The sequence below is a fragment of the Pelecanus crispus genome, chromosome 20 (genome assembly GCF_030463565.1).
Source record: "Pelecanus crispus isolate bPelCri1 chromosome 20, bPelCri1.pri, whole genome shotgun sequence".
Taxonomy (NCBI): Eukaryota; Metazoa; Chordata; class Aves; order Pelecaniformes; family Pelecanidae; genus Pelecanus; species Pelecanus crispus.
Genome location: NC_134662.1, coordinates 1,794,759 through 1,821,547, shown reverse-complemented (window position 1 = coordinate 1,821,547; position 26,789 = coordinate 1,794,759). Strand labels below are relative to the sequence as shown.

The 26,789-nt window shown below is 55.5% G+C and overlaps 2 protein-coding genes across 14 annotated transcripts in view; both read left to right on the top strand.

The window, feature by feature from the left end:
* TCF3 (transcription factor 3) overlaps positions 1-13,465 on the top strand; it is an 82,118-nt gene extending 68,653 nt beyond the window's left edge. For 5 of the 13 annotated variants that reach the window (XM_075723747.1, XM_075723752.1, XM_075723746.1 and 2 more), the window contains exons 18-20: positions 554-792; positions 4,685-4,829; positions 5,697-13,465. In XM_075723747.1, the coding sequence (XP_075579862.1) occupies positions 554-792; positions 4,685-4,827 (382 nt within the window). In that variant the 3' untranslated portion in view covers positions 4,828-4,829; positions 5,697-13,465. Of the gene's footprint in view, positions 1-553; positions 793-3,889; positions 4,117-4,684; positions 4,830-5,696 lie in introns of those variants that run through there. The other 8 variants (XM_075723756.1, XM_075723755.1, XM_075723749.1 and 5 more) reach the window with 4 other exon arrangements.
* Positions 13,466-17,661: 4,196 nt separating this feature from the next.
* Positions 17,662-20,375, top strand: UQCR11 (ubiquinol-cytochrome c reductase, complex III subunit XI). The gene is made up of 3 exons (XM_075723778.1): positions 17,662-17,733; positions 18,503-18,637; positions 20,109-20,375. Exons 1-2 carry the CDS (start codon positions 17,684-17,686, stop codon positions 18,621-18,623), a joined length of 171 nt encoding a protein of 56 aa, XP_075579893.1. The 5' UTR covers positions 17,662-17,683; the 3' UTR covers positions 18,624-18,637; positions 20,109-20,375.
* Positions 20,376-26,789: the final 6,414 nt, after the last annotated feature.

Below are 26,789 nucleotides of genomic sequence, written 5' to 3'. Positions count from 1 at the left end.
TATGTGGCAGCGGATCAGGTAGAGTCCTTCCGGCACGCTGGTTTGTCTGCAACCTCGCCATCGGCTCGGAGACCTCGCCAGGGTGATGCTGCCCGGAGGGGCGGCGCCAGCCCCGCTGCTGCCAGACCGCAGCCACCTCCTGCCCTGGGGGCAGAGGGCTGTGTCGCCCCAAAACGCCAGCTTGGGGCACCAGCGTTGGTCCCCACACCTTCTCCGGGCCACCCTGCAACCTCCCGGCAACAAGCTCAGGCCTTAATCGCGTTGTTGTGGTTTCTTTCTTTGTTGCTTAAAACAAACCAACCAAACAAAAGAGGCAGAAGAAGAGCCTTAATTGCTTCTCTCCAGCATCACTGCGTGTCCCCGTGTCCGGGCACGGGGCACCGAGCCGGCACGTCCCAGTGGGGGCACGCGGGGCGCAGTGCCCTGGCTCACGGGGCCACGCGTGGGGCTTGGCGTCTCGGTGCCTCGACGTGTGTTTCTTTTCTGTGAGTTGACCAGTGCTGAGAGTGCACGCGAGGAATGTCCCTGTCTCGTTCTTATTTTAAACCATTAGTCAAGATGAGGATGAGGAGGACGATCTTCTTCCCCCAGAGCAAAAAGCCGAGAGAGAGAGAGAAAGGAGGGTCGCCAATAATGCCCGTGAGCGCCTGCGGGTCCGTGACATCAACGAGGCCTTTAAAGAGCTCGGACGCATGTGCCAACTCCACCTAAACAGCGAAAAACCGCAGACCAAACTGCTAATCCTACACCAGGCCGTATCAGTCATACTGAACCTGGAGCAACAAGTTAGAGGTCAGTGAGGGTCCCGGAGTGGTGATATTTTACGTATCTGATCGGCACGGGGCTGTCTGTCTGTCTGTCTCCTGTGACATGTGCTGTGGTGCCTCGCACTGTCTCTGTCCCCTGTGGCCTTGGGTTCTCAAGGCTGTTGATGTCCTTATTTTTTTTTTTCTTCCCCCTTTTTTTTCCCCCTTTTTTGCATCCCTGCTGTTCTCTCTTTTGTTCCCCACTGCCACTGCGTGTGCTGCATGCCGGTCCCCAAGGGGACACCTGCGCTGTCCTTGCTTTCCCGCAGCCAGGTGTTTTGCTCAGCTGCTTGGCCAGCAAAATGAAAAAAAAAAAAAAAAGAAAAAGGAAAAACGAGCGAATCTCTGAGGGGACCCAGATCGGACGTCTCCCCGCGGGCTGCTCCGAGCACAGAGCCCATCTCTGCCCGCCGCCACAGCAGCAGTGAGCGATGCCCTGTCCTCCCTGCCCACCTGGCACGGGGCTCTGCACTCCCGTCCCCACCGCTGCGCCCCTGGCTTTGTGGGCACCCGGCAAACCCCTGGGGATCGCTGGAGCTGTGCGCGAGGCAGCGGGATGGAGACGCTGAGCCGAGTTGGGCAGCCCTCGCTGCCTGTGCAGACTGGTCTCCGATGCAAGCTGGGAGCACTGCGCGTCCCTCGCAGAGCCTGGAGCTGCAGGCGGGTGCGCGCAGGCTCTCCCCCTCGCCGGGGCACGCTTGCTCCCTTCCCACGTGCGTGTGCGCCCGTCTCGGCCGCCTGTGCTTGCCCCGGGTGCTGCGTCCCGGTGGGAGGGGAAGCGGAGGGCTTGGCTTCCCCCTCCGGAGGACTTTGCTGCTTTGTTCCTGCATCCCACAGTGCATGATCCCGCTCCCCGGCCCCGCTGCGCAGGGTGCTGTGGCAGGTTAACCCCCTTTCTCTCTGCAGAGGCTGTTGTAACACGCATCGGTGGTTTGTGCCTGGCTGTGCTCCTCTCTGCTGGCCTCTGCTGTTGCATTGATGTTGGAGTCCTTTGTGCCTCTCTTCAGTTTGTAATTTTTTGCCTTTCATAACATGTATATTTTTTCCTGTCTCTTTTTTAATTTCCCCTTCCTTTTTATTTTTTATTTCGAGTTTTTATTTTTTGGTTCTGTTCTTTCCAATCTCCTACAGACAGTCCCCAGCCGTGACCTCTCGGTGGTCCCACTCTCTACCTTGTACTTGCTGCTTGCGGATCGAGGCAGGAGCCGAGGTGGGGGGGGCAGGGGCTAGACAGAGTTGGCACCGTGTTCACTTTGGTCTCCCACGCTTGTCCCTTTTTAAACCCTTCTTGGACGCAGCCGGGGAAGCGAGCCGAGCCCCGCGTGCTGCTGTCAGCAGGCGTTAGCGCAGGCAGCTAGGGTGTCCCTTCTCTGGCGGGTTTGGCCTTCAGGCTGTTTTGCAGGAGAGAAGCTGACCCCCACGTCCCCTCCCACGGGGCTGCCGGGGCAGCGGGGCCGTGGGGTCCCCGCGTGCTCAGCCGGGGCTGCCAGGGTCCTCCTGCTGCCGACAGCAGCTGACGGGGCAGGAAGGGAAAGGAGAAGAGTGGGGGACGTTGCAGGGCGCCAGGCAGGCAGGTCAGCGCTCCCTTTGAGCAGGATACAAGGCAGCCAAGGCACCGCATGTCCTTACAACCCGCAGGACCCCGCGTAGCCGTGCAAACTGCCAGCGGCGCTCGCCGGTGGCGGGGAGATGGCTCCGTCCTGCCCGGCTGTGGCGTGCGAGGTGCTGCCGGAGCTGTGTCCCTGCTCGGGGCAGCCACCAGCCAGGCACCGCGGCTGCTGGCGTGCGTTCGGAGGAGCGAGCTGGGTTCCTGCTGCGGGTGGGCTCGGGTGCTGGGGTGGCTGGTGGCTCCGCTCCCCCCAGCCGTCCTGGGCGTGCTGGAGAGAAGGCGGCAGCGCCGGCTGGGGCACTGAGGCAGTGAGGAGAGGACAGGAGCAGGGACAAGGCAGCGAGGAGAGGATGCAGGCAGGGACAGCGGGCAGCTGTCTGTCCCACACAGGCAAGCGCCTGCCTGGAGAGCCCTTGCTCCCCCTCCCTGCGGTCGGGCGCCGTCTGGAAGCTCTCCAGAGCCCCCAGCACACCCAGGAAGGCTCTGACTCCGTGGCCCCTCTTCAGCGAAGGCCTATCCCCGCGTGGCTCCCCTGGAGCCGAAGGCCACGCTCTGTCCCAGTGCCAGGTTTCACCCAAGGACCCTCCTCAGATAGGTGTCTTTCCTGCAAGAATTTTTGCTCTGGGGGAGAAGGTCGTCTGTACAGTAAATTGGGGGTTTGGAGGGGACGGGCCGTGGGCGAGGCCACGGTTTAAGATGCTGCCAGCACGACTCTGCCTTCCCCCCTGTCCCTGCCTGTTTTGGGCACCCCTGGGGTGCTGCCAGCGGTGGAGGCTCTCCCAAAGCTCCTGACTGTGCCTGGAAAAGAAAATCACTCCCTTCCAGAGTGATTTTGGCTGTGTTGAAAGCCCTGGATTCAGTGTCTGCATCCGAGACTGACCCTCAGCAGCAGCCGGAGGCGCTCAGCTGCTGCCCCCCACCTGTAAGAGGGTGCCGGGCCAGGCTGCGTCACGCTGCTGCGGCACGGCTGGCCGAAATGCCTTCCCGGGGAAGATTTTGCTGCAGGTGGGATTTTTGAAGGAAATCTTATAAAGAGGGATTTGCTTTCTGCCAAAAAGTCTTTCCTTGGGGGATGAATCCGATGTTTTTGGCTGAGACCCACCCCACCCACCCCCCCCCCCCGCCCTGAACTTTTAGTTTCAGCCGAAAACGAACAGGAAGGCAAAATTTTGCAGAGGGGAGAAGGTGTCGGTGTCGATACTGCATCCGCTGCCCGCCCTCGCCCCCGGCAGCACCCTCCAGCCCCACGGGAACCCGGCCCCGTGCTGGCAGCACCTTGACGTGACTCGCAGAGGTGACGCGCAGCCCGGATAGCCCAGGCCGCTCCAGGAAGCGCCTGAGACAAATTGGCTTTGCAAAGGGAGGCTGTTTGAGCCGTTTCCAGTGGACACCAGAAGCACTACCAGCACGGCAACGTATAGCCCCCCCCTTGGTACCACCCCCCTGACTAATCCCTGTGGTGCTATGAACCCAGCAGTACAGACGAGGCCTTGTCACTGGAGGACAAAGATCTGAGGGACCGGGAGAGGAGAATGGCCAATAACGCCAGGGAAAGGGTGCGTGTACGGGACATTAACGAGGCCTTTAAAGAACTGGGACGCATGTGTCAGATGCACTTAAAAACGGACAAAGCACAGACCAAACTGATCATCCTACAGCAAGCGGTGCAGGTCATTCTGGGCCTGGAGCAGCAAGTACGAGGTATGGTAACAGCTGGCAGGTGCATTTCGGGGCCTTTCTCTCCCCCCACACCTCTGCGTGCGCGTGCATCTCTGTTGTGACTCCCGCTTTTGGTGCGAGGTTGTGCGTTTGCATTGCCAGCAGCACCCTCGGGTGCACCGCGCGGCAGGCTGAGCTTTCCAAAGCCCTGGCCTGGGGTGGATTTGAGGCCGCTCTGTCCCTCTCCCCTCGTGCTTAATGGGAATTTGGCACCTGGATCCCATTAAGCAGCTTTGGAAAACTCAGCCCTCGACTCCGAGAGCTGGCTGAGGCAGTTGGGGTTTTCTCTAAGCAAGCACATGTTTAAATTGGCATGGTGTTTCAGCCGGGCATGGGGTTTTGCTCTAGCAGGGGTCCGGCCAAGTTACTGCAGCCACTGCAAGGAGCGGCAGGCAAAGAGCAGCTTGCCCTGAGGTTGTTTCCTCGCATGGTCCCGTGTGTCTGTCCTGGGACTCTGTCCTCGCTCTCTCTTGCGGATGCTGTTGCCGTGCGCGATGCTGTTGCCCAAACTGAGGTTGCTTCCCTCCCTTCCTTGCTGTTTTTGGCATAGAGCGCAATCTGAACCCTAAAGCAGCCTGCTTGAAGCGTCGGGAAGAGGAGAAAGTGTCCGGAGTAGTAGGAGACCCCCAGATGACACTTTCAGCTTCACATCCTGGTCTAGGAGATGGTCACAACCCTGTCGGACACATGTAAAGGTATTGTCCCCCGCCCCGCGATCCCAGGACCCCGCTGCAGGTCCAACCTGCTGACGCACGCTGCTCTGCTTTGGCTGCTCAGCCCCACTCATTTGGCCCCAGCCAACGTCCTTCTTAATTTACCTTAAGCAAATGACTTGCACGTGCGTGTCATTTGCTCGTCCGTGGACACCCAAAGCCTCTGCCCCACAGGACGTAGCCAGGACGGAGGATTTTGGTGCTCTCACCACCCTGAGCGAGCTCAGCTCTGCCCTGCACCTCCCAGCCCTGCCCCAGTTGGCTACTGGAAACCAGCAACTTCTTTGCCCTGTGGCCCTGTGGGAGGGAGCAGGCAGGTCCCAGAAATGCCGAGAAAGGCGCAGAAGATGAAATTCCCCCAGTGAGACCATGGCAGGCGCAGGCTCTGCTGGGCTGTCCCTGGTTTTAGGGGAACCCTGTGCCAGGAGTAGCTGAGCCTGTTTGGCCTGAGCGGAGCAGGGGTGTGGGTGGGGGATCGAGCAGATCCGGGAGCGGCGGGTCAGAGGGTGACCCCACCAGCGAGGCTCCCCTGCGCGGGGCTGCAGTGCCTCAGCCCGTAGCACCCGCACGCCCCGGAGCGCGTGGAGGGGCCGTGGTCCCCCAAAGTCCCCTGTGCCGGTGGGTGCCTGGGGCTGGCATGGGGAAAAAAAAAGGCAAAGCCGGTGTCTTGGCAGAATAGCGAGCTTGTGTCTCGGCTCTGCTGCAGCCAGGTCGAGCCCTCGGGGCTGACTTCTCCTGCGGAAACGAGACTGCAGCAGGGGGGCTTGCAGCCCCCCCCACCAAGGAGCAGAGTTTTATTCTCATTTGGGGTTTCTCTCACTTCAGGCTTTTGGTTTTTTTTATTTGTAGATCTTTTTGTTCCTCTGGATAGAGAGATCTGTAGGAAGAAAACCCTCGGTGTGACCTGCAACCTTCTCGAACCATAAACTTTAGTACTGCTAATACTGACACACGTGGACGGATCCTGGCATGACGTAAGGGGTGGAAATGTCAAAAACAAAATGAAAACAAAAAAATTGCCTTAAGTATAAAGTGCGGAACAGTCAATACATATCACTCAGTTAGGAGGGGGTGGCGTGTTCTCTTGGCTTGTTCACAAGCAGCCAGCAGCAAAATTGTGCCTAAGCTTGATATTTCTTTTTTAAAAAAAAAGAACATTAGTTATGAGATTTTTTATGTAGAACAAATAGCAATGCCTTTTGTTTTTTTTAGCTTCTTTTGCATATGTTTTGTAAGCAACGAAAATAATTTTTTTTTGTATAAAAAAAATGTCTTGTACCCCACGCTTTTCTGCTGCTGTTTCTATAGTTAACGTTGCATCTTTAGGATCAACCAGAATATTAAAATTGTATTAAGAGAGACTGGATATAAAGAGAGGAATTCTCAGATTCGGCTCTGAAAGCCACTAAAAGCGAATGTAGCCACAGCGAGGGGATGTTCTTCCTTGCCTGGCTTGTACCTTCCATTATAAAAAAACAAACTCATGTGCTGAATTCACCATCTCTTTGCTTTGGCCACTTCTGATTTGGGAAAAGGAAGTTAAACAGCAAAGCAAGGTGCAGCAGTATCCCTCAGCGGTGCTCCCGCTCCTCCTGGGAGGTGACCGGGGTCCATCAAGGGTCTCTGCAAGATTTGCTTTTACTCCTGGAGGACCCCGGAGGCTGCGGTCCCGCGTGGGAGAGGAGGTGCCCCGCGGCTGTGCCCGAGCGTTGTGATGGGGAGGACGAGCTGCTGGGAGAAGCGCAGGCCTTGGGGGGTGGAAGAGAACTGAGGGACTGGGGTGCTTTCAAGGTAAGCAAAGAAGCAACACGGATGCAAGAGGAAAGCCCAGGGCGGAGGAAAACGCCTCTTGCCCATGTGTCTGAGCAAATGCCTGCTGTCAAGAGGTGCTTCCAGGGGCAGCGCTGAACAAAGACAAACCGAACAAAGCTGGAGGACTGGGAAGAGGCAGAGGCAGACGGAGCAAAGGCAGCAGCGGGACACTGTGCTTGGGGACCTGGCAGCAGACGGACTCATGGCAGGAAGGGGAGCAGCTACCCAGCACGTGCACTCGCTCCAGCCCTCGGCAAGTCGCAGCTGGCAGCAGGATCCCCGTTTCCGCGCAGCTTCTCCCCACGCTGGAGCCACCGCCATCGGAATGCAAAATGCTGCAGGCCTGGGGAGAGGGGTGGTTTCACACCCCACCTTCACCTGCTGTCTTAGCTCCAAAGCATCCTTGGAGGCAAACTCAGCTCGGCACGCTGCCCGGCTTGCCCTGGGGATGCAGGGTGGCCGCTGTCACCTGCACGTGGGCTCCTCTGTCCGTGCTGGAAAGGAGGGGAGCAGCGAGCGCCCGTCCTGCGTGAGATGCTCCAGCAGCCAAGCCGGGCCAACGATCCCTTCTCTCCAAGGGCTTCCCAGCATCACCCCAGACCGCTCCGGTGTGCTCAGCAGGAGGAAGACCCCCAGCAGCCCCACCGCGTGGCAGGGTGCCCCGGAGGTGCAGGAGCAAACGAAGAGGTGCTCAGCGGTGCTGAGCTGCAGCAGCCGTTCTGGAGTCGGCAATGGAAAAGCTTCCACTGGGAATTCATTCTTGTTTCTTCCCTCTCCTTCCCCTTCTGCAACATAGTGTGCCCGGTTCTTCCCAGCTTTGTAGGCAGACAGGGTCAGCTCCCCGCCTCAGCAGTGTCTGTAATGCTCTCGGACTGGGGCCGGCTCCTGCCCAGATCTGCCTTGCAGAGCCCAGGCAGGCAGGATAGTGCATGGGGCACGGGTGCTGGCCTGGGGGGGACGTGGGGACAGCGAGTACTGTAGGACCCCCGGCAGCAGGGTCCATCTCTCCCCTCTGCTTCTCTAGCCTGTGCTCCTGGGGAAGCTGTATTGCCTTGGCACAGGGAAAGGGAGGGACTGGTGAACAGGATTAGGTCCTGTGGCCCTTCCTAGCAACCCCAGGCTTTGGCATAACCTCCTGGTGCTCCTCTGTGCTCGTAGCTGTGCTTTGTGCTCCAGCAGAACCTACTGGCAATGCTCAGGACATTGCTCATCTCCCACCTACACCCAGATACCGTGGGCTCAGCCCCCGTAGCATCTCAGAGAGGAGCCGCTTACAAACGCCGGAGCAGTATGGGACTGCCTCTCCCTGCTGCCCCTGGCACCGGCACTGCCCTGGGACTCTGCAAGGTCCAACCATAGCTCTGAGGCTTTCTGGTGCTCCCAGTTTTCCCAGCCCACAGCGCACTGCTTCCACCATCACTTCTGTGTGGTGAGACCTGAGACCACAGCAGCCTCCGGCTCTGTCCCCAGGAAAGCCGGGAAAGGTCAGTGGCTGTGGTCCCTGCAGCCCACACGCGTTCTTTTCGCCTGTGTCAACAGACATGTTTCAGCCTAATTAGCTCGTCAGGTTATGGCACTCTTCCCTCCCTTGGGTTCTTCTGCCTGTGTAAGCATTGGGCAGCGTGAGACAGATGAGGTTTTCCTCTGTGCGTGACAGCCTTGCCCCCGTGGAGCAGCTCCCTTGCAGCAAAAGCCGTGTCTTCCTGAAGCATCCTGCCGGGTTGGGTTGTGCTTCAGATGCTGGAGCAAGTTCAGTTTGGGGATGGTAGAACACGCAGGGAGGGGGCAGTGCCCCTCCGTAGCCCGCCAGCCAGGTTGGACGCTCAGACAACCCCGATTCACACTCTGGGGTAGGAATTGGGGACTTATCAGCTGGTTTTTGCAGCCTGTAAGAGCCTGCTTCATCCTGCAAACATTTCTGTCCTGTCAGCAGGCCAGTGCTGGGGCTGGCAGGGCACTCTCTGCTCCGGGTTTTCTGCTGGCTCAGTGCCACTGCCCCAGGACCAGGGAGTGATGGAGCAATGTCCCAGCCCTGGCAAGCTTGAAACCGTACAAAAAAATTAAAAAGTGCTTCCCCAACACTTTGATTTTGCGACAAGAATTTGAGGTGGCAGTCATGTACAACTGGACTTAAAGAAAAGAGATCGTAGTCAAGAAAAATCCAGAAACTCAACAAAATTGGAAATTTGAGAAGATTTATGATCTGTTCAAAATTTTGCTGAACTCCTTCATCCCCTCCAAGTCCTGGCTGACACTCTGCAGGCCAGGGGGGACTTGTGATGAGACAGAGCCTTTCCCATCATCCTCGAACCACCAGGCATTGCAGCAGAGATGGGGCTTTTCCTCTGCATTTAGGTGGTTCAGATGCTGTTTTCTTGACAGCAAAACCAGCTAACTTCCTTGGCAAGGCTTGGATGAAGGTCCCTGAGCATAAAGCCCTGGTGCCAGGGTTTGGGGGAGATCTTGGTTCCACCAGCAGGAAAGCACAGTGTCGGGGGCTGGTAACGCTGTGCCCGGGAGCTGCCTCGATGGCGCAGGGCGCTTCGTGTGCCGTCGCGCTTGCTGCCCGCGCCAGCCCAGCGCAGCCTCGGTGGCATCGCTGCTCTCCAGGTGCGTAGGGAGCAATTGCAGAGCACAGCAAGGCAAAATTCCTTTGGCTTGCCAATGTGTTTGGCTCAGTGTGAACGTGATGCCTGTAACCTGCCAGGGAAAGTGGCTTTTCTAAAAATGAGCACTGTCAGGTGCTGTCCCCAAAATACCACCAGGCCAGCCCTGAAGTATCAGCCTGTTGCAGTGAAACTGTCGTCTTTAGGTGTCATGGTCAGAGAGGGCCAGGGTCTGCACCCTCCCCGGCCTGCGGCTCTGCTGGCATTCAGCCATGCTATCTTGTGGATTGCTTTTCTTCCAAACTTGCTTCTCTGCATGTCTGCATGTCCCTTGCACCGGTGGTCCTGCACAGAGAGGTGTCACCGATGGGTGACGTGCTGCAGGGTGGCATTCAGTTTTCTGCTTCCTCTCTCAGCCTTGTATGCATGGGTTCTCCTGGGCTGCGTGCCCCTCAGCGCTGGGAGCCACAGAGCCCCCACAAAGCTTCCTTTGTCAGATAGGGAATCGGGAGAGGCCGCCTTCCCCTGTGCGCATTTGCTAGTTTCTCTTGTCCCAGGCCGCAGTAGCTGAGCTGCATCGTGGTCGAACGGCGGAACTGGGGTCCCAGGCGCACAGCTGCCATGGGACGCTTCTTGTGGGGCAGGGCCAGCCGCTGGGTCCCCGGCCCGAGGGACCTCCTCTTGCCTCCCCCTCAAGCAGCCCCATGCCTCCCCGCGCATCCTGCCTGAGAGCTGTGCGTTCCACCAGGTGCTGGGGAGTGTCTGGAATCCAGTTTATTAACAGTAAAAATTACAGATTTTTGTTCTTTCTCCCTCTTCGCTTGCTTTCGCCCCAGAGCAAAACAGCTGCAGCTTCCCAGAGACTGCACCTTTATGGTCTCGTACCGACGGTGCTCAGCACCTATAGGAAGTGGTGGCAGTCTGCCTGCTCCTGCTCACAACCCCGCAGCCACTGCCAGCGCACCTCAGGGAGCAAAATTCCAGCTCACCCCTGGTTTGGCAGTCGCTCCCCTGCCTGTGACCCGCCAGTCAGACCTACTCACAGCCAAGCAACTGCTTGGCTCACGTTCAGCTCCAGCTCTTTGCCAACATCTCCTCAGGCTCTCTGCTCCCCTGCTTTTACAGCTTGCGCTGGTATCCCACGGAGGTGTGTTGGCAGGAGGGACAGGACCTGGGACATCTGGCCAGTCTGTGCCCCTCCTGTCCGCACTGAGCTCCAGCACAGGAGCAAGGGGCACAGCTGTGCCTGGGCAGAGGTTTTGCAGGAATCGAGGCAGTCGAGTTAGCTGGGCCCCCCAGGATCCCGCAGCTGGCTGTTGGGAGCAGGCCCATGCCAGCCCCATGCGGTGGGGTCAACTTGCTGCCCCCCGTGTGCCATCACTCCAGGGCCAGGGCTCTGGCTGCTTTGCAGTTGGGTTTTTAGCCCTCTCCAGTGGAGAAATGCAGAAGGTGATGTGAAACCTCCCCAGCTGTGACTTCAGTGAACGGCTTCTTTCCCCTAGCCCGTGTGTCGGTGATGAGCTGGTTTCCTAGAGGTTTTGCACTCGCTGCCTGGTAGCGATTGAACAGGAAGGACAGAATCGGGCTGGGATTTCCCCAGGAGTCTGCAATTTCAGGTTCAGTGCAGAAGCCGCTCTCAAAGGTCCTTTGCGTCTCACGCGTGTACCCACTGAAGCCAGCAGAGCCTTTGGGCCCCGGGCCCTTGCTGGGCGATTCAGCGCATCCGCCCCCTTGGCAGGCGGGGGGGGCCTTGAGAAACAGGAGGCTTTTGAAACCCCCCATCCCCTGCATCCCTGAGCTTTGCTCCCGTGGGGAGGCTGCCAGCTTCAGTGCCAGTGGAGCCCGTGGTCCTCTTGCAGGCCCTGCTGCATGCTATGCTGGTGACTCTGGGCCAGCTCCAGTTTCAGCAAGCCCCTGGCCTGGGGTTTTAGAAAAGAGCCGAGACTGGGGAGGTGAAGCAAAGCTAGTGCTGGAGCTGGGCCACGACAAGCCATCAGCCCCCGAGGTGCAGTGCTGGCTAACCTGGAGCAAGCCCTGGCCACTGGATTCCCCTGTTCCTGCTTGACACCAGCAACAGCAAGACCTGTTTTCCGTACCACAAGCTTGCACAAGGTCTTTGCCCTATTAAATCCTATGCAACCCCCTCTCCTCTCCCACGGGGCTCTCCAGATCCTATCCCAGCCCATTCTCTCTGCTCTTGTCCATGCCTGCTGAGTTCCCGCTTCCAGCTGCTCTCAGGGTCCAGCTTCATTTCTAGCAGCTCCAAAAGCATTTCAAGACCTATGCCCTGGAGCCAGGGGTGGGTAGACAAGGGCTGAGACCACAGGAACACCCCTTCCAAGTCACGCTGCAGCAGCTGAGCGCTGAATTGGAGGGGGCATGACCTGGTCCTAGGGCTCCTCCACCCTTCACCCTCCTGTGCCTTCTGCTCAACGCTTGGCAGCTCACTGCCAGTATCCTTCATCTCGCACCATCTCCCCCAGTACCCCTGAATGGAGAAGCTGTGTCGCAGCTCGTTGCTGCCGGGCTCTGCGGGCTGCTCTGTTGATGCCCGAGCCTCAGGCTTGGCTTGACTGGTCTTCCTTCAACCACCTCAAGCCTGAAGGTGCGTTTGCCTTCCTCCCGCGCTCGCCAGTCTCTCCAGCCAGCACCTCTGAGCTGCTTCCCCTCGTGCACAGCCACCGTGGGTGTCTTCACAGTGGGGCAGAACCGTGCCACTAGCTGCCCATCTGCTGGGGTGGAGGCGGGAGGATTTGGGAGGTGGCTGCTGCAGGTCGGTCCCGCGGCATGGCTGCCTCTCCCTGCCCCACCACCCTTGGGGCAGGCATGGGGGGACCTGGTGCTCTGTGCAGAGGTTTGATCTTCAGGGCAATTCCCCCCTTCTGGAGAGCCGGCAGCTGCAGTGCCTTTGCCTGCGGGACCCCCGTGTGAGCCGAGCGTGGAGGTGGTCTCTGGTTAGGAGGGCAGTGCAGGCCGCAGGCGTCCTTTCTGCCAAAACCTCTGTGTCCCTCTTGCATCCCACCCTCGGGGGGGCAAGAGGCAGCCCTGCCACGAGTCTCCATGCCGATATTTCTGTTCCTCCACTTCTGTACACCTCTTGCTCCTCAGGCCTTGCCGTACCCACCCCGGTCCAGCCAAGCACCTGCCACATGCTTGGGAGAGGGAATAAAACTGGTGCCCTGTTTCATCTTGGCACAGTGGAGCTGCGGGCACCCATACGGGAGAGCAAAGGGGTTTGTGCTTCAAAATGGGGCATCCCGGCTACTGAGGCCTTTTGCCGAAGAACATCCCTGTGCCCTGCAACCTTGGGCTGTGCCCTGGGGAGCCGTGGAGCTCCCCGTGGCAGCTCCCGCAGCAGCGAGCGGGGGACGCCGCGGTTCCCCCTTCCTGGTGCCACGTCTTCCCAAATCACTTGAAACCCACCAGCTTTCGAGCAAACCTTGTAACGTGGGGCCTCGCGGGGAGGGAAGGAGCCGTGGGAAGCCGTGCATCCTCCTGCCGGCGGTGGTTAATTTGCCCGGAGAGAGGAGAAAGGGGCACCTGGTGAAGCGGAGCAGGGATGACCCCAGCCACACGCTTGGACCTCGTGGTCTGCGGGAAATGACCCATTTTCTACGAAGGGCTCCAGCTCCTTGGGGAAACGAAGCGTTACTGGGTTGCTCTTTCTATATATTTTTGTAGGACAGGGGGTGGGAGAGCAGATGGGAGATGCCTGTGGAAGTTGTTTATTTTTAACCCCGTAGAAAGTTTTGGGTTGTTTTGGGGTTTGGTTTTTGGCCTTTAAAAAAAATGGTCCTTGCTTTTGATGTTTATGCTGCCTACCTGTAAATCCAGATGTACTTAAGTGGCTGAAATCCTTGTTCTTAAATCAGATACACATTATAGTTTTGAACTATATATATAGTAAATATATATATATATATGCCTAACCCAGCAAAAAAAAAAAAAAAATAAAGTATTTGGGGGTGGGGAAATGCATTGTTCTTTGAAATGAATCACAATTGGGGGATAAAATTGTGTTTCTGAGTGCCTCAAGATATTAATTGTTTTCATTTTTTTAAATAATTTTATACAAGTGTCAAAACAGCTGGCTGGATTATTTGGAATTTTTAAATAATCCTAACTTTTTTAAAGTAGATTTTGAGAACTGTCCTGTATATAACAGTAATGTAGCAATAAATGTGACATTTTATAACAATATTACCTTTTTTCCCCATATCTGTCTTTCAGATGTTGTATACCTATGAATGAAAAGTTGTAATAAAGGTTTTACCTTGTACTAAAAAAAAAAAAAGAAAGAAAAGACAAGACACGACAGGTTTTCAGACACTGTCCGCTCACACTCTGTTCCTGTGCTCTGGGCACGGGTCCTACCCACCCGAATCGACGCTGTGGCACAGCCTGAACGCGTGCACTGCGAGGGCTCCTGACCCTCCTGCCTGTGGCCTCCGGTGCAGGTTTCCAGCGCTGCCCATCACCATGGGATCTGGGCACCTTCCCCAGCAGCCATCGGAAACGCCTTGGCAGACGTGTGGGTGCTGGGGTCTCCCTGTGGCAGCACAGCTGCTCCTGTGGCTCTGCCGTGGTCGGTGGGTGCCCCGGCACCTCTCCGGGCTGCTCTTCTCCTGGGGCAGCGTGCGTTGTAGCGCGGGTTACACGTGGCAGGGATCTCGTCTTCATTTTTATTGCTGGAAAGATTGGTGTTGGGAATGCAGCTCCTGCCTGGCTGGAAGGAGGGGCTGTCGCAGCGTGGCTGTTGCTTCCTTGCCTCTGCCCTGCCCTGGGGAGCACCCAGTGAGGGCGGTACCAGCAGGGTGCAAGTTGGAAGTCAGGTCAAACGCACGCATACCAGGAGCCTGCCATAGACTGGTAATGGGGGAGACAACGTGGCAGAGCATTTAAGGTGGCTTAAACCCTGCGAGAATGGGCTGGATCCAGCACCATGAGACAGCCCAGCCCCGTAGGCTCTCACCCTCCCAGCCCTGTAGGTTCTCATCCTCCCAGCCTCATAGGTTCTCACCCTCCCAGCCTCGTCTGTGGGGTGAGGCTATGCCCTGGCCAGGCCGAATCACTTGGGACCTCTCTTCGTCACCCTCTGCCAAGGGCCCAGCCCCAGCCGCAGCATCTTCAAACCCACCGCTGCGCTGCGCCGCGCCGCCATGCCCAGCTGGGCCGTCCCTGCCCTCATCCTCCAGGCTTCGCCAGGCAGGTCCCCGATGTGTTGCCCCTCCGATCAGCAGGTATTTCCCCAAATTGTCATAGCTTCAACCCTTGTGGTTTCAGTGGTTGGGTTAGCGCTCCACCACCAGCTCACCCGGCACATTAGCAACTATCTTTTGGGGAAAACAGAGTTGTGGCAGCTGCATCCAGGAGCACTGAGCCCTCGCAGACCCTCTCCAGCACCTCGGGTCCAAAGAGGAGATGCTACCCAAAAGCAGCCCTCCTGTCTCAGGCTTGCTGCCTGTGTTTCTGCTCTGCTTCTCAAGCTTGGGACTTGTCCATATAGGGCCAAGCAGGAAAACTAGTCCAAATTAACTGAGCAGAGGCTCTTGCAGTAGTCAGTTAAACCTCACTGAGCCCTGGCTGCCCTCAGCGGCAAGAAAGCTCTAAGGTGGTGCACTGCCCTTCCCGAGCTGCAGCGAGTGCATCGAGTGATAGTCCTTTTAATTCTGTGCCTCCTTGGCCGGGCTGACGTGCCTCACCTCACCCTCTTTGCCTTCGCTCCCTCCTCACAGGGGTTGTCTCCTGCATGCTTTCACACAGAAGAGCTAGTTCAGCCTTGGAGGTTGCGTTGCTGTGTGGCCAGAGTCTGTGCTGGGCCTGTTTGCTCTTCTTCCCTTGAGCTGGCTAAAAGTCAGGACAGGCCCAGATCAGCCAAACTGTTTAAAGACACCAAATACCTTGGTTATTGAGAAATTGGAGATGTGAGCTGCCAGGCCAGGGGGTGAGGGGCATCCTTGGAGTGAGGAGAGGAGCCATCCACCCCTATCAGGACAAGGAACAGTGGAGGACCAAGAAACCAAGGTTGTACCAGATCCAGACAAGGGAGAAATACATGCTTGGGAGCAAGGCTGCAGCTTGGAAGATGGATGCTCGGAGATGCACAAGGCTGAAGGTAAAGCAGGCAAGCGCCGGTGGCCAGAGCAGGCTTGGGCTGGGAGGTCAGGTGAGGGCAGGAACAAGCAGCGACACACAGGAGTTGCTGCTGAGTAGCTGAGAGCAAATAGTTTGCCCAAGATCCAAGCAGTGGCCACCAACCAATGCAGAGCTGGAGGTTCCTGGGTGAATGCTCAGAAGCGTTTTTCTCCCTGGAGATGAATCAAGAGGTGGGATGAGACTATCTGATCCTGTGGGCAAACATCATGTCAAGCTGGGCCTGCCAGACATGGCCATGAACCGTCCTTAAAGCAAGGACAAGCTATCGCAGCTTGTCTGCTCTCTTGGAGCCAAAAACTCCACCTCACTGCTTTAAACGGGGAGTGATTTTTGTTGATGCAAAGCATCAGCAGAGACATCCCCACTTGTTCTGGTGGCCTGGGAGATGTAGAGCGCTTGTTCTAATGGTTGAACACAGCTTTGTGCTTTACCGTGGTGTCTCTAAGGCAGCTCTGGACAACCAGGCTCACTGCCCTTTCTTTTCTGCTTCAGAATCTAAAATGACACCTGTGCCACAGAAGTCACCAAGAGAAGAAAGTGACCCTCATCTTCAGTGGCAGCTCACCTTCAGCAGTCAGGCTTTGGAGGCGTAGCTGTCCCCATTGCGGTGTTAACATTCTCCCAACAGCTAAAAGGAGTTTTCACAGGGAAGGAGCAAGCATGGTATTGCAGCGTGGTGTCCAGAGCAGACCACAAATCCCTTTGCCCAGTGCTTGAACTGTAGATGACAGCAAAATCTATTGAAAGGATGAGTTGCTAATATTGCCACTGCTTTGTTTTAACCAAGAAAGCGGTAGTATTGCTGGATCTTTCCCTGTCTCCTCTGACTGGGGTAAAGCAGTCAGATACACCCCCTCCAAACTGCCTTCAAAACCCCAAGGCTTTTCTGAAGATAAACACTGAGCTGCTTTTCATTGCCTTTTGAGGTTTGAGTTATTTTGCCTTTGTTATTAATATTTTTTTTTGGCATCTAGGAAACTTTCAATGCAAAGTGAAAGCTGAGACACTCCTGCGTGTGCACGACTCCATGGAGCTAAACAGACATTAGAAAAGCAAAACCTGTGCGGATCCCGTTCATCAGGCTCGCTTCCCCCACCATACCCTTGGTAACACGGTGGCTGTGGCACGAGCACTGGTTCCCTGCAGGAACGTGCACCACGAAGCTCCCGTCTGACTTCCTCATGCACCAGCTGGTGCGTGGGCAGCGGGGAAACAGCTCGCAGAAATGAACCCAAAAGTCTGCATGGGTCAGTAACCCACGTCGCCCTGCTGGCACCTAGGCAGAGAAACACTCGAACCATCAGTATGAAACGTGGTGTTGAGTCAGTCACGCAAAGGGCTGATAAAATAGTTGTTCCGTGTCCTGGTGAGTAAAAACAGGAGCTGGGTTTTTGCAACAGGCTCTGCTCTGTGAATCTCAGCTCTTGGCCCCCAGCGCAGGGTGTGAGGGAAGACAACGAGCGCCGGCGTCGCTGCCGGACACGGCTACTCCAGGTTTGCACAGGGGAGCACGGGAAGCGTTTGCAGCCCTGGAGCTTTGGCAGTCCGGCCAGAGGCCTGCGGGGCTCAGGCAGATGAGCGCTTCGGGCTCCAGTGGCCCCCAGCGCTTTCTGCAGGTCCACAAGAGGCTGAGCTGGCTTGGAGCGGAGCGGGGGGGAGAATCACCGAATCGATGGTGGGTTTAGGACCCTCTGCTGGAAAAATCTGCTTTCAAACTCCCTCTCCTGTTGGGAGAGGCTGAGCAGCAGCGCTGAGGAGGGTTTGTGGAGGCACTGACGGGCACTGGGGAAACTGCTCTGCAAAGGGGCTACGCTCTGCCAGCACGGGGGGTGAGGCGGCCCCAGCTTGGGGCGAGGACAGGCCATCCCCGGGGCTCGTGTCCCTTGTCCAGCGTGGGGACAGGCCATCCCCGGGGCTCGTGTCCCTTGTCCAGCGTGGGGACAGGCCATCCCCGGGACTCGTGTCCCTTCTCCAGCGTGGGGACGGGCCATCCCCGGGGCTCGTGTCCCCCCCCGCGCGGGGACAGGCCATCCCCGCCGCTCCTGTCCCTTCTCCAGACGGGGCCGGACGCGGCCGTGTGGCGGGCACGGCGCCGCGGGGCCATGAGGGGGGGGGAGGTTGCCATGACAACGCCGCTGACTCAGGCAGCGCCGCGGGCAGCCTCGCTCAATGCGCACGCGCGGGCCGCGGGGGCCTTCGTGGCGCAGCGGCGCGCCGGCGCATGCGCCGTGGGGGTGACTTTGAGGCGGCGCTGGCGGCGCGATGCTGAGCAAGCTGGTGGGGCCGCGCTACGTCCAGCTCCTCCAGAACTGGTGAGGCCCGGCCCGGGGCTGCCCGCTCGACCCCTCCTTCACAGCCGGCCTTGGGGGCGGGAGGCGGGCCGCGGCCCGTCTCGGGGTCCACGGTGAGGGGTGCGGCGGCCTGCTGCGCCCGCCTCACCGTGGACCCCGGGAGCGGCCGCGGCCCCCGCCGCGCACCTCGGGAGCCTGAAGGGCTTCCCGCGGCCTTTCCGCTCCCCTCCGCGTTGTTCCGCGGCTCTGTGTTCCGTGAGAGCCCCGCTGACCCCGCGGGCGCGGGCAGCGCCAGAGCTGGCCTTGAAGGGCCGAGGCTGGCGGGGGGGAGGGCGGGCGGGTGTCTGCCTGGCGCTGGTTTGGCTGCGGTGGGTTTGGCCTCCGGATTGCGCCGGCTGTCTTCAAAGTGTTTCAGAGCTATGAATGTTTGTCGCAGTGCCAGCAGCTGCTGCCTTGTGCTGTTGCGTGAGGGAGAACGAAGTAGCCTGCGGGCTGGAATAAAGGGGACGCGAGCTATAACAGTAGAATAGTTACAAGTGAGCGTGTCTCTCTTTAACTTGGTAGTGCCCTTTTTAAATAAAAGAGTATCAGCAGGAGACTGTAAAATATTCTCACCGCCCTGAGAACCAATACTTTTCTGTGTATGTGAGATTCTTTCAAGATTTCTGCAATGCTTTCTTCTTGATTGAAATTACTTCCCCAGGTACCTTAGTGATGGGCATTTGGCAGACCTTTCACAATGGAGGATTAATGTTGTTTACCTGCACGTGTGTGTGTGTCTCTTCTTTAGGACTCCCACCCTCGTTACATGGGGTGGTGTAGCTGGTACTGGGTTAATATGGTTCACAGACTGGAAGCTGGTCCTTCAGTATGTTCCATACATCGGTGGCAAGTTTAAAACTGAAGACTAAGCTTCCCTCTAATGGTAAGTTTTGTTTGTGCATCTCTCAGCTTAAGCAGTAGTGTTGCACTGATGTGACAGTTGATGTGTCCTGTTTGTCCAGGGCACAATCATATTGTTGTTCCAGAACAGAACTGCTCAATCTGATAGTTCAGGGCTTTTTTGGTTTTTTGTCCGCCCCACTCCCCCTGATATGGGGCTTCACAGTGCCAGAAGGATGAAATATTAATAAGAATATGTTTTTCAGGTGATTATTTTGCAAGCAGTGGATTTTTCACAATGTAGTGTGGTTCTTGAGAAGTCAGATCAAATGTTCTGTGGTAATTTGGAGCTTTTGACAGATCTGTTTACTTCTAATCCAAAGTAGAATGGCTTCAAGCTCATGACTAGTTTTGTCGCTAGGCAAATTCAGACTCCTTTCTGTTCCTGATAACCGTTATTAAAAGTAAGTTGAATGTTCAGAGCTGGTTATTGTGTACCACAAATTAATTGGAAAATTGACTTTCTAAAGGGGTTTTGTTTTTTTTTTTTTCCCTTCTTTAATTGCATATGAAGTGTGCTGTTCTGAATCTTCTGTAAGACTGACCATCTGTAAAGCTAGAGCAGCAATTAGACGATACCTTCTGTTGGGCCTCTAAATGCGTATTTGTGTAGTAGGTAGGCTTAGAACTTTTTTATTCCTTACCACAGGTAGAAGGAAGTTACGAAGATTTTTGCTTTACATTAAAGGATGCTGATGGAAAAAGGTCCAGAGGAAACTATACATCTCAATACTTGTTTCTCCCATTTAGAATAACAGTTACATTTAAATGTTGCTAAATGAAAGTAAGATACGTGCCTTCAAGCTACACAGTGTGTTATAGGGTAATCAGCGAGTCTGGAAGTCACAGAGCAAATCATTAGTACTTTTGTAAGTGTCTTCTTCCAGAGATGCTTGTTGCAGTTTAAACAATTTACTGTGTCTTCCACATTTTCAAAACATGTATCACACAGATCCCTGGTGTAACCAAAGGATGAAAGAAACTTTTCATGAAAGCCAGCTGCACTTGTAGCATCCCAGATGACCGTAGATGTTTACGGACAAGGCAGTGGAAAGGGTCTCAAGTCATGTAGAGGCAATTAAATTACATAGTAAGGGCTTTCTTTACTTAAAAATTGTCTTAGCCAGTAGTAGGAACATGGATACATTCCTGAGACCACAGCGTATGTTCTCTGTTTTGAAGCAAGAGCTTTGATGTGTCATTGTGCATAAATCATCTGGAAGGAGCATATTCCTCTACAGGAAATAGAGGAAGAGGATGTTTCTATGGTGGCCTGTGACTCCTTCCAAAGGGACTGTGGGCCTGCGTGCCTGCGTTCTGCTGTGCCTGTGTCGGCTTCTGTAACAGAAACTTCTTGCCTGGATACCAGAGGCTTTTGAAACCTGCCTGTAGTGTTGGCTGCTGTAGCACTTTGCAGGAAGCACTGCTTAATGACTGCTTTGTGTTTATTGTAGGAAATTTATTGCTGGATAGAGTGTTTTGGAGCCATCCGTCCGCTGAGACCATGCTTTGAGGTGAACTTGAAATGCCCAATACATTGCAACAGGTCGTGGTGTCCCCCTCTCTCCCCCATGAACAGTTGTGACCGCTTGGTTGTGAATGAATTTAACTTCACTGACCAGCCCGCCTAGTACTCTTCCTCTGATCACTTTCACAGCAGATCTTGTCCTAATGGGAGTGATTTATAAACCCAATGTACAAAATAAACCAGATGAATGATATTTTGGGGGTGTTGTGTTACCTTCTTAGTCCACGTTCTTTAGACTAGACTCCTGGTTTGGGTTATGTCTTCAGTGTGTTCGAATGTGAGCGCTAAGGAGGTCCTGCCGTGTGTTTCCCTCTCTTCCTGTGCAGGTTCCTCGGGCATCAAACAGTGGCTGCTGGGATGCCTGATGTTTGTCCCCTGGTAGTTGTTGCTCATAGCTCTTAATACTGCTGTAGTTCTTGAACTATTCTTAGTGATGTGTTGATTTTAAGCTAATCATCCCTAGATAAGTAGCAACTGTGGACTCGCATGCAGTTAATTTTTTGTAGCCAATATTGCAGAGTTTCACGGTAACGCAGATTCCTGGCGTTTAGTTTAAAGCAAGGTTTTGTTTCTTTTTAACATCAATTTGTTGACCGCTTAAACTGTCTGACTGGGCACACACTATTTGGAAGCAGTGTGTGCTGTCTGAAAACAGGCTGGCTTTTCTGGCTTAATCCAGGGGCTCAAGGAAGGCAGTCGGCGAACCCTGGAAGGCTTTCAGGGTGAAAACCAGTGGTTTAGAGAGCTGCGCAGTTACTTTCTTAATGTGGGTTTTGAGGAGGAAAAGAATATGTAGGAAAAGAATGTATAGTTATATTTGTCAACATAAATTGGTGATGAAACAACCGACTACCAGAGCCCTTTAGATGAAAAAGTTTTTAGCTGTTAGAAAAAGGAAGTACAAGGATTATTCTTGATCTGGTCTCTGCCACTAAGCCACAGCAGGCGACTTGGACTTAGTGGGGAAGTTCATCCCTTTCCTCAAAGACCAGAATTTGCAAACAAACTTATCTCTGTGTGAGAACAGGATCGCTGTTTTCTCTGTTTAGTGCCAAATTTCATCTCACTATAATTTTTGGCTGTAATGAAAAGTTCGAATCTCTTTAGGGGAAAAAAAGTCTCAGTTGTAGTAGCTGTGCTGCTTGGGTGTCACCTTCAGGGCTGAAGCTTCTGAGTGCTGTTTCTATGGAAAACCGTGGTAAAATCTGCCTAAACAGTGGCACTGTGCAGGACGCTTGAACTACTTATTTAACAGAATAATTGCTTTGGCATTGCTTGGGCAGCATCACTGATAATTAATTGGGGGCATGAGGAATATCATTTTGACATGCAAAGCTCTGTTTGCTGCCCTGCTACGTCCAACAGGACGGTACAGAAGCTTACGGTGTAACGGGATAACTGTGCTATTTCCTCGGTCTGTCCCGCTCCCCTGCTCCAGCAGCGCTCCTGAACTCCTGGCTGACTCCCAAAAGGCCAAAGCCTTGAAATGGCAAGAATGGAGGTTTGACAGCAGCAGCCCTGCACTATATAGAGGGATGTTGATATCGATCCGTTTTCATCCAAAGGACACCTGAAAGTGGACATTATATTAGCCTGTACTTGCACATCATCAGGAGTGTAAGCTCAGACTTGAACAGTTAAGAGCCTCTGCTCTTACTTACCTGTTCAACACGTCTAGACAGGACGGGCATAATACGCTGCTGCTGACTTCAGAAATGATCTAGTTTTGGCTTGTTCCCGTGGGCGGGCGAGCCTCTGCTGCCACGGCTGAGAGAGTTCTTCAGAAGGCCTTGAACTGAGGGGCTGTCTGTGTTGCCCGTTCCCCTAAGGACCCTGGTCCCCCCGCGTTGTCAGTCTGCAGCTCTCGTTAGTGAGAGTTACCTTTAGCAAAGCCCCAGCGATAGCGTTGTGCACGGCAGATGAGGTTAGAAGATATTTAAAGGAGAAAAACATTCAAAATACCAGCTGCCCGCACAGGCAGGCACTGCAAGAAATGTACGGGCTTTGGATTTGTTTGCCCTTTGGCGATTGTTTAGCTGCTTGTGTTTTTTGCAGCATTTCAAATGATGGCTTTGTCTCTAATTAACATGAGGATTAGTGCATAAAACTGATTTAACTTCTAGTAATTCTCCTTCCACAAGAGCAAGCACTCTTCAGAAATACTGTATTAGAATAGAGTATAGAATCTCTTTTGCATCCTTGGGCACATTTCTGTTAAAATTCAAATAATCACTGTTCAAGTGTCACGAGTGATCTTTCTAATTTTTAATATCCTAGCATTGCCTCTTTTCTAATAGTTAATTATTTTTCAGAATGAGCTAACCAAATGTCACATACATTATATGAACAAATTAGTTAAAAGACAACGGACGACCTGCCAGAGGAAGAGCTTCCCCTTCAAAACCTGGAGAGTCCCACTAGAGGGCACAGCGGCGGCCAAGCTCACCGGGCTTTGGATTTGCAGAAATCGGAAAGCACCTTCCGCTCTGGGTTAACGGTGTAACGTCAAAACCGCCTCTAAGAAAAGGAGGGCTTGCGTTCCTGCCCGCCTCTTCTAAGTGTTTGTCCATGCTGGTACCTCCGCTTCACTTTCATCGTGACAGGTGTAAGTGGCGATGGGACAGGGAGTCGTTATTGCAACCACCTCAGTGCTGTCAGTCTGCTACGTTCAGCCCTTCTTGGTCTCCTCCTGCAGTCGTCTCCTGGACCAGCCTCAGGTTCTGCCCCTCCGCAGGGGCTGGTAGGTTGGGCGCTCCCGGGTGAATCCTGCTCTGAAATAAGCTCTGCTGATGGGCCTGGGATATGAGGCTGCAGAGCAGAAAGCTTTCAACTAGAGTTATCTGCAGGGCTAAGTGGAAGAGCTTTTTCTGTCAGGATATCCTGTTGCTTGCTTCCATGGCTGACAACAACTGATTTTGGTGATTTTTTTTTTTGGATTGTCTGCTAGTCCTTGAACAACACGGGCTCTCTGGCAGCTGAATACGCTTTCAGCTGGTGGCGACATCTGCAAAGACCTTATCGTCTGTACCTTTGCAGCATTCCCAAAGGAACACTGGAATATTTTCCTTTGGGCTCAAGAGACAGTTTCTACCCAAACATTTCATGCAGTCCTAGGAGAGTAAATGCCTTCCCTGCTGCAAGCTGTTGCTGCACCAGCTGTCAGTGAAAACTGATTTTCTAACTACTGTTACCCTGAGCTTGAGTTTCAGTGGACGTTTAAGAGGTCACCTTCTCCGTCCCACCCCACAGCAGGATCCGATCCCCAGCTTTTCCAGTTTATTCTTAAAAAATGCCATTGAGGGAGATTAGAGTCCTCTGCGTGGTCTGTTTCTGTGCTTAACTTCTCAGTTTACATCTTTAGAAAAAGGAAGTTCTCTCCCGTCCTGCAATACAAGCCCAGTAATTCTTTCCCTTTTACATATTTCAAGGCTATGATGAGATCTCACCTGTTATCTTGAGACTAACAGCCCTGGTTCTTTCCTCGTCCCTCACAGGTCATTTTGTAGACAGCTGATGATTTTCATTGCTCTCCTCTTGGCTTGCTTCCAGTCACTCCATGTCCTTCTCAAAACGCAGCGTCCAAATGTGGACGGCGTGTCTTGCACAATCTCATTTCTTAGTGAAAGGTTCGCTCCTCTTCGTGGCTTTGATTTTTAATCGGAGAAAGAGGAAACAATGAAGGAATTAGTGTGAAAGAGGGGGTATGGGGTTTCCATCCCTGGTGCTGAGGATCGCTGGTGTTTTGGAGCAGAGGGATGAGATACGGGCAGGACTCTGCCAGCTTTTGCTCCCAGGTGTAGGTACCAGCGGGACAGAGTGGGTTACCTCGTGGCGTGCGGGGGTCAGGACTCCGCTTTCAGGTGGGCAGCGTCTCACCCTTACTGAGTTCTGCTCCCAGTGTTCCCATTTGCTGTGCTAAATGAGAGCCAACCGCATCACTCTGTGCCTCAGTTTCCCTTTGTACACTTCATTTTTAATCAAGAAGCTGTGTTTCAGTACAAGTTTTTGGTTAGAATAGTATGAGTTTGGCTGGGTTGTGACTAGGGTTTGTTTTGTTTTTTTTTTTTTTTAACAAAGGGGAGCTGCATTTATGAAAAATAATGTGGGTTTGATCAATACTGGCTATTAGAACTTTTCTGATCTGTGCGTTCAAGATTGCAGGAAATAACAGTGATAGCAGAGCAAGGTATTTCGTAAGTGTGAGTCCAGAAGGAGACAACGTTAAACACAAGCCAACAAACCCCAAACCAGTCCCTAGAGAGGTGGAATGCCTTCAGGGCAACAGAAGGCTCCATATTGATTAAATTAAAGACAAAATCCCCACCGTCATGTATCGTAAAAATATTTCTATACGAAGCAAATGCAACCCAGCACCTACAGACTCACCCAGCTCTCTGAAGTTGTTTTCAATTTCTACCCCAAGTCTGGACAACTTGCACCCCGTGCGCGGGGGACTCTGGGTTTCCTCTCGCCCGCGACACGCGGCTTGCATCCTTCCTTGTGCTCCCTGCTGCTTTCCAAATAAGGGAGTTTGAAACAAATGAGTGAGCCCTGTTTTTTAAAAAAAAAAAAGTAAGTAAGTAAAACTACCGACAGCTTGTTGCACAGATGTGGGCTGGAGGAAGCGCTGGAGGTTCAAACAGACGAAATCAGCGTCAGAAGAGCTGAGCGGTGGCCGGAGCCGCGCTCGCGTCTGTGGCCGGGAGAGCGGCGAGCCCTGCCGTCGTGGCCGGATCCGGGTGCACGACCCGGGTGCGCTCCTGCGGACGCTGCTGTTTTGAAGTCTGACGGTGATTGCTTCAGGACTGCTGGTCCGTGCAGGATTCTTAACAAAAACCTAGCGTGTCATTTGTTCGTTGAAGGAAAATTAATTACTCTGGCTTGCTTTGGAAGGCAGGCTGCTTAGCGTTTTCCAGCACGTGGCTACTGTAATGGCGAGGCACAGCCAGCTGCTAAAACAGGGGGCTGGGTCGTACCCTCTCAAAGCTGGGGTGTCCAGGTAGGTGTCAGCCAGCAGCGGGAGGCAGCCGCCTCTCCCGGCGCGCTGCGGGGGATGGTTTGGCCATCTGTAACAGGCTGTGGTTTACACTTTTTCCTGAAAGACTTTGCCTGCTTTATCTTCACACCATCTCCTCCAGAGCAGATTTTCCTCCTCCTTGTTGGTTTGTTGGGTGTGGGGTTTGGTGGTTGGTTTGTTTTTTTTTTTTTCCGTATGGATCTCTTTTTGGACATTGTCCCAGGAGAAGGGGTACGGGCGCTCCGCAGCGCGGTGCCCCTGAACGTGCGGAATGAACCCAGGAAAAGCACGTTGGGTTGATGGTTGGCCTGGATGATCGTACAGGTCTTTTCCAACCTCAACGATTCGGTGATCTCGGAAAAAGCCCCTCCGAGGGGGGCCCGTGTTGCAGAACAGACCGGCTCTCCCATGCGGGGGCTCGGGCGCCGCGGGAGGCGACATCGGCACAGGGGCCGTGCCTGCTGCCCGTGGGGCCGTGCCCGCTGCGTGGGGCCACCTCTGCCCGTGGGGCCGTGCCCGCTGCGTGGGGCCACCTCTGCCCGTGGGGCCGTGCCCGCTGCGTGGGGACACTTCTGCCCGTGGGGCCGTGCCCGCTGCATGGGGCCACCTCTGCCCGTGGGGCCACCTCTGCCCGTGGGGCCACCTCTGCCCGTGGGGCCACCTCTGCCCGTGGGGCTGTGCCCACTGCGCGGGGCAACCTCTGCCCGTGGGGCCGTGCCCGCTGCGTGGGGCCACCTCTGCCCGTGGGGCCGTGCCCGCTGCGTGGGGCCACCTCTGCCCGTGGGGCCGTGCCCGCTGCGTGGGGCCACCTCTGCCCGTGGGGCCGTGCCCGCTGCGTGGGGACACTTCTGCCCGTGGGGCCGTGCCCGCTGCGTGGGGCCACCTCTGCCCGTGGGGCTACCTCTGCCCGTGGGGCCACCTCTGCCCGTGGGGCTGTGCCCACTGCGCGGGGCAACCTCTGCCCGTGGGGCTGTGCCCAGTGCGCGGGGCAACCTCTGCCCGTGGGGCCGTGCCCACTGTGTGGGGCCACCTCTCCCCGTGGGCCGCCTGTGCCCGTGGGGCTGTGCCCACTGCGTGGGGCTACTTCTGCCCATGGGGCTGTGCCCACTGCGCGGGGCAACCTCTGCCCATGGGTCTGTGCCCACTGCGTGGGGCCGCCTCTGCCCGTGGGGCCGTGCCCGCTCCGTGGGGCCGCCTGTGCCCGTGGGGCCGTGCCCACTGCCCGTGGGGCCGTGCCCGCTCCGTGGGGCCGCCTGTGCCCGTGGGGCCGTGCCCACTGCCCGTGGGGCCACCTCTGCCCGTGCCCGCTCCGTGGGGCCACCTCTGCCCGTGCCCGCTCCGTGGGGCCGCCTCTGCCCGTGCCTGCTGCGTGGGGCCATGCCCGGTGCGTGGGGCTGTGCCCGCTCCGTGGGGCCGTGCCCGCTCCGTGGGGCCACCTCTGCCCGTGCCCGCTCCGTGGGGCCGTGCCCGCTCCGTGGGGCCACCTCTGCCCGTGCCCGCTCCGTGGGGCCGCCTCTGCCCGTGCCCGCTGCGTGGGGCCGTGCCCGGCACCCCCGGCCGTGCTCCGCGTCCCGGCGGGGCCGCCTCCAG

What these genes read in the sequence shown, in the direction of transcription:
- UQCR11 (XM_075723778.1), top strand. Translation starts at nt 17,684, where the DNA reads ATGCTGAGCAAGCTGGTGGGGCCGCGCTACGTCCAGCTCCTCCAGAAC. An exon ending in GTCCAGCTCCTCCAGAACTG is followed by an intron (nt 17,734 to 18,502) that starts GTGAGGCCCGGC and finishes TCTCTTCTTTAG; the next exon opens with GACTCCCACCCTCGTTACAT.